Consider the following 3,127-nt stretch of genomic DNA (forward strand, 5'->3'; position numbering starts at 1 on the left):
GTGATTCGTCTGCTTGCCTCAGCCTAAGAACAAACTCTTCAATATCCTCCTTTCATTGCTATAAACTTATTAAAAACTTAGAGAATAAAGTAGTAAGGACTCGATTTTCTGCAACTCTACGGTTATCGCGTAAATATTAACTCGTCACCGAAATTAACATTCCGAAGATTCCTAGCAGACCTTAGACTTTCTTTAAACATTAATCTTAAAGGTAAAGTACGAAAGCTGTAAATTATCCAAGGACCATTAGTATATTTCTAACTACATACTTCTACAACTTAATAAGACTTGGTAAATAATGTGTCCTACCTGATTCTCTTCTGCTCCAAATGTCTTACGAATTCTGCTTCGTTAGGTAGCAGCATCAGGACAGCGGCTCCGACCTGCGCCGCGCGCCCCGTGCGACCCACCCTAGTCACATTTTCTTTAATATAATATCGACTTATTAAAAGAAGCAATATTTTAATATTTGAAATTAAATGCATACATATCTAAAGTAGACGTTAGTAAACATATAGGTTTACTTCGACACTCTTTTTCAGATTAAAAACTTGACCTATTCGTATAGCTAGCTGAAGGTTTATTATTTATTCTAAAATCGTAAAAAAATCCAACCATAAAGTTTACATAACTCTACACAATAGTAAATGATTACCTATGCACGTAGTCGGTGGCAGAGGCCGGAGCGCAGTACTGCAGTACGAGGTCCACACGCGGTACGTCCAGGCCTCGAGCAGCCACGTCCTACGCAAACGTAACTTATGACTATACTAACGAAATACATTTTTAAAATTTTATCAATATATCTATATCAGAATTTACATCAATTATAGTGTTTATAGTAAACTCATGCAGCAGTGTGTCCTAGAATAAGTGTCTTGATACGCGACATCCTAGCAACGAATTCTCTTATTTCTTTCCGAGACTAGATGGATTAATTAGTAATATCTAGAAACTACACTACAAGTAGTGCAATCTATACTATTATAATAAAGCGTAAACACACACTTCTTTGTTGCCTAAGATGTCAGCAATTACAACATATTTTTTTTTATAATTCATTTTTTAATTAAAAGCTCTACACTTACGTCACGCTTTAGGCGATATATTTTCACGCCATTAAACTTAGGGGGTATATATTTTGGATAAAAACCCTAATGCGGGAAAATGACCTAGTTGTTGCCAACATCAAGGAAGCAAGATTGCCAAGGTTTGTCATGTCATTTTGACATTTGCTATTAATAAATTGACAAATGTAAACATTAATTAAAATTTTCATAATTTTATGCGGATAAAGCCGTACTGGAACAGCTAGTCAAATATATAAATCGAATCGAGCATTGTCATCATAAATCTAGATATACCATTTTGATTACTGCAATTATAAAAACACATAATTACGTTGAACAGAAGCATTATAGAGCGTAATGTGCGGCGACGGCCCGCGGCGTCCAGCGGCGCCCCGCGGCGACCGGGATTGGACCGACCGACACATTTAAACTCTGATTGCCTTCCGTAATAAACGCCGCGACAATGTTACATTAATTACCTTTATTAAATTAAAATGGCCGAATAAATTCATTCGATACGTTTAAAGGTGATATGGTAAACGAAACATTACTAAAGCTATAATATTTAACTTCTTTATTAGCTTTATAAAACGTAAGCGAATTTATCACGCTAAACAACTTAAAAAAAATTAATACTAAATCACATTTAATTTATGAAAATACTAGATGTTTCTCGCGACTTCGTCCCCGTGAAATTAAAAAATAAATGAAAGATGTACCCCATGTCAGATAAATTACCTTTTTAATGGTGAAAGAATTTTTAAAATCCGTCAAGTATTTTTTGAGCGAATTAAATACATACAAAATTGCAAAAATACAAATCTTCCCTCGGAATAAATAGTATACTATGTCCGTATCCTGGCTCTAAGCTTCCTCCTTACCAATTTTCAGCCATATCGGTAAAGCCGTTCTTGAGTTATAAATGGCGTAACTAACACAACTTTCTTTTATATATGTAAGAAAGATATTTTAATGCAATAGGTATAATAGATAATAGAAATATCTAGCCACTGCAATGAAGGAGGTAAAAACTATTTGTACATATAAGATTAACATTAACAGTTAGTTTTTGTCAATCTTTGCTAACTAACTCACGTAGAACAATGCACAATAAAACTCACTAACAACAAATTTAAAACAAAACAATAATCCATTAAAGAGACCAATGATCGATTATAAGATAACAAAGTAAAGGATAACCTTCTAGAAATGCTCTGTCATTAAATTAATACTTAACATAGAGAACTAGCTATAGCCCGCGGCTTCTTCCACGCAATGTTAACATAAAATGTAGCCTATAATGCACGTCTATATCAGCTACCTTTCAGTGAAAGTCCCGTCAAAATCGGCCCCGCCGTTTACCCGGAACAAACGTGGCTTGCGAATAGACAGACAGACAAAAAAAATAAACATGATTTTCGTTATTAGCAACGCAAATAAATCTATCTAAATCTGGAATTTTTCTTTTGATATTACAAACAGACACTCCAATTTCATTATATGTATACCATAGAGGATATAGATGTATAAATATAACCGACATCGAATAATTATTATATCTCAGTTTACACCTGCGAATCACTTGTACGGGCTCCGATGAAGTTATCGAGACAAAAAAAAGATTAAAACCTCCGAGACATGAATTACTGCACATTTTAACATCGACAAAAAAGCAAACTCATCTGATAAAGTGCAACTGTCATACGTATGAACAGGAATTATTTTTCAGTGTCTATTGTTGATGATTTAACTTCTATAAGCTCTTGTAAATTAATTCAGTGGTAAAGCCCGCTTTAACGTCTTCGCACGAATGGGTCGGCTCGCCCGGTGCAATACTACGACCACACAGAAGACAGGCGTGAAGTGGAAGCAATTCCGCGTTTCGTCTAATGAGTGTGGTGCCGGAGGCCTCATTTTGGTCCCTTTCCCCTTCCACCCTTTTCTTAAGAGATAATGATGGGAAGGAAAAGTGGATTTGACGGTGGAGGAGACGCATAGGAAGGGGAAATGTCCTCTTTATGTGCGTCTTCAACATTGCGGATGTTTATAGGCAGCGG

The 3,127-nt window shown here is 35.5% G+C and overlaps 1 protein-coding gene across 1 annotated transcript in view; it reads right to left on the bottom strand.

The window, feature by feature from the left end:
• Positions 1-3,127, bottom strand: part of LOC106107802 (probable ATP-dependent RNA helicase CG8611) — an 8,447-nt gene that overhangs the window by 1,271 nt on the left and 4,049 nt on the right. Inside the window, exons 9-11 of the mRNA XM_013288805.1 lie at positions 656-744; positions 310-411; positions 2-23 (exon numbers count right to left, since the gene is read on the bottom strand). Coding sequence (XP_013144259.1) covers positions 2-23; positions 310-411; positions 656-744 — 213 coding nt within the window. The remainder of the gene's footprint in view (position 1; positions 24-309; positions 412-655; positions 745-3,127) is intronic.

Source organism: Papilio polytes, unplaced genomic scaffold (assembly GCF_000836215.1).
Source record: "Papilio polytes unplaced genomic scaffold, Ppol_1.0 DF821845.1, whole genome shotgun sequence".
In the NCBI taxonomy this organism is placed as follows: domain Eukaryota; kingdom Metazoa; phylum Arthropoda; class Insecta; order Lepidoptera; family Papilionidae; genus Papilio; species Papilio polytes.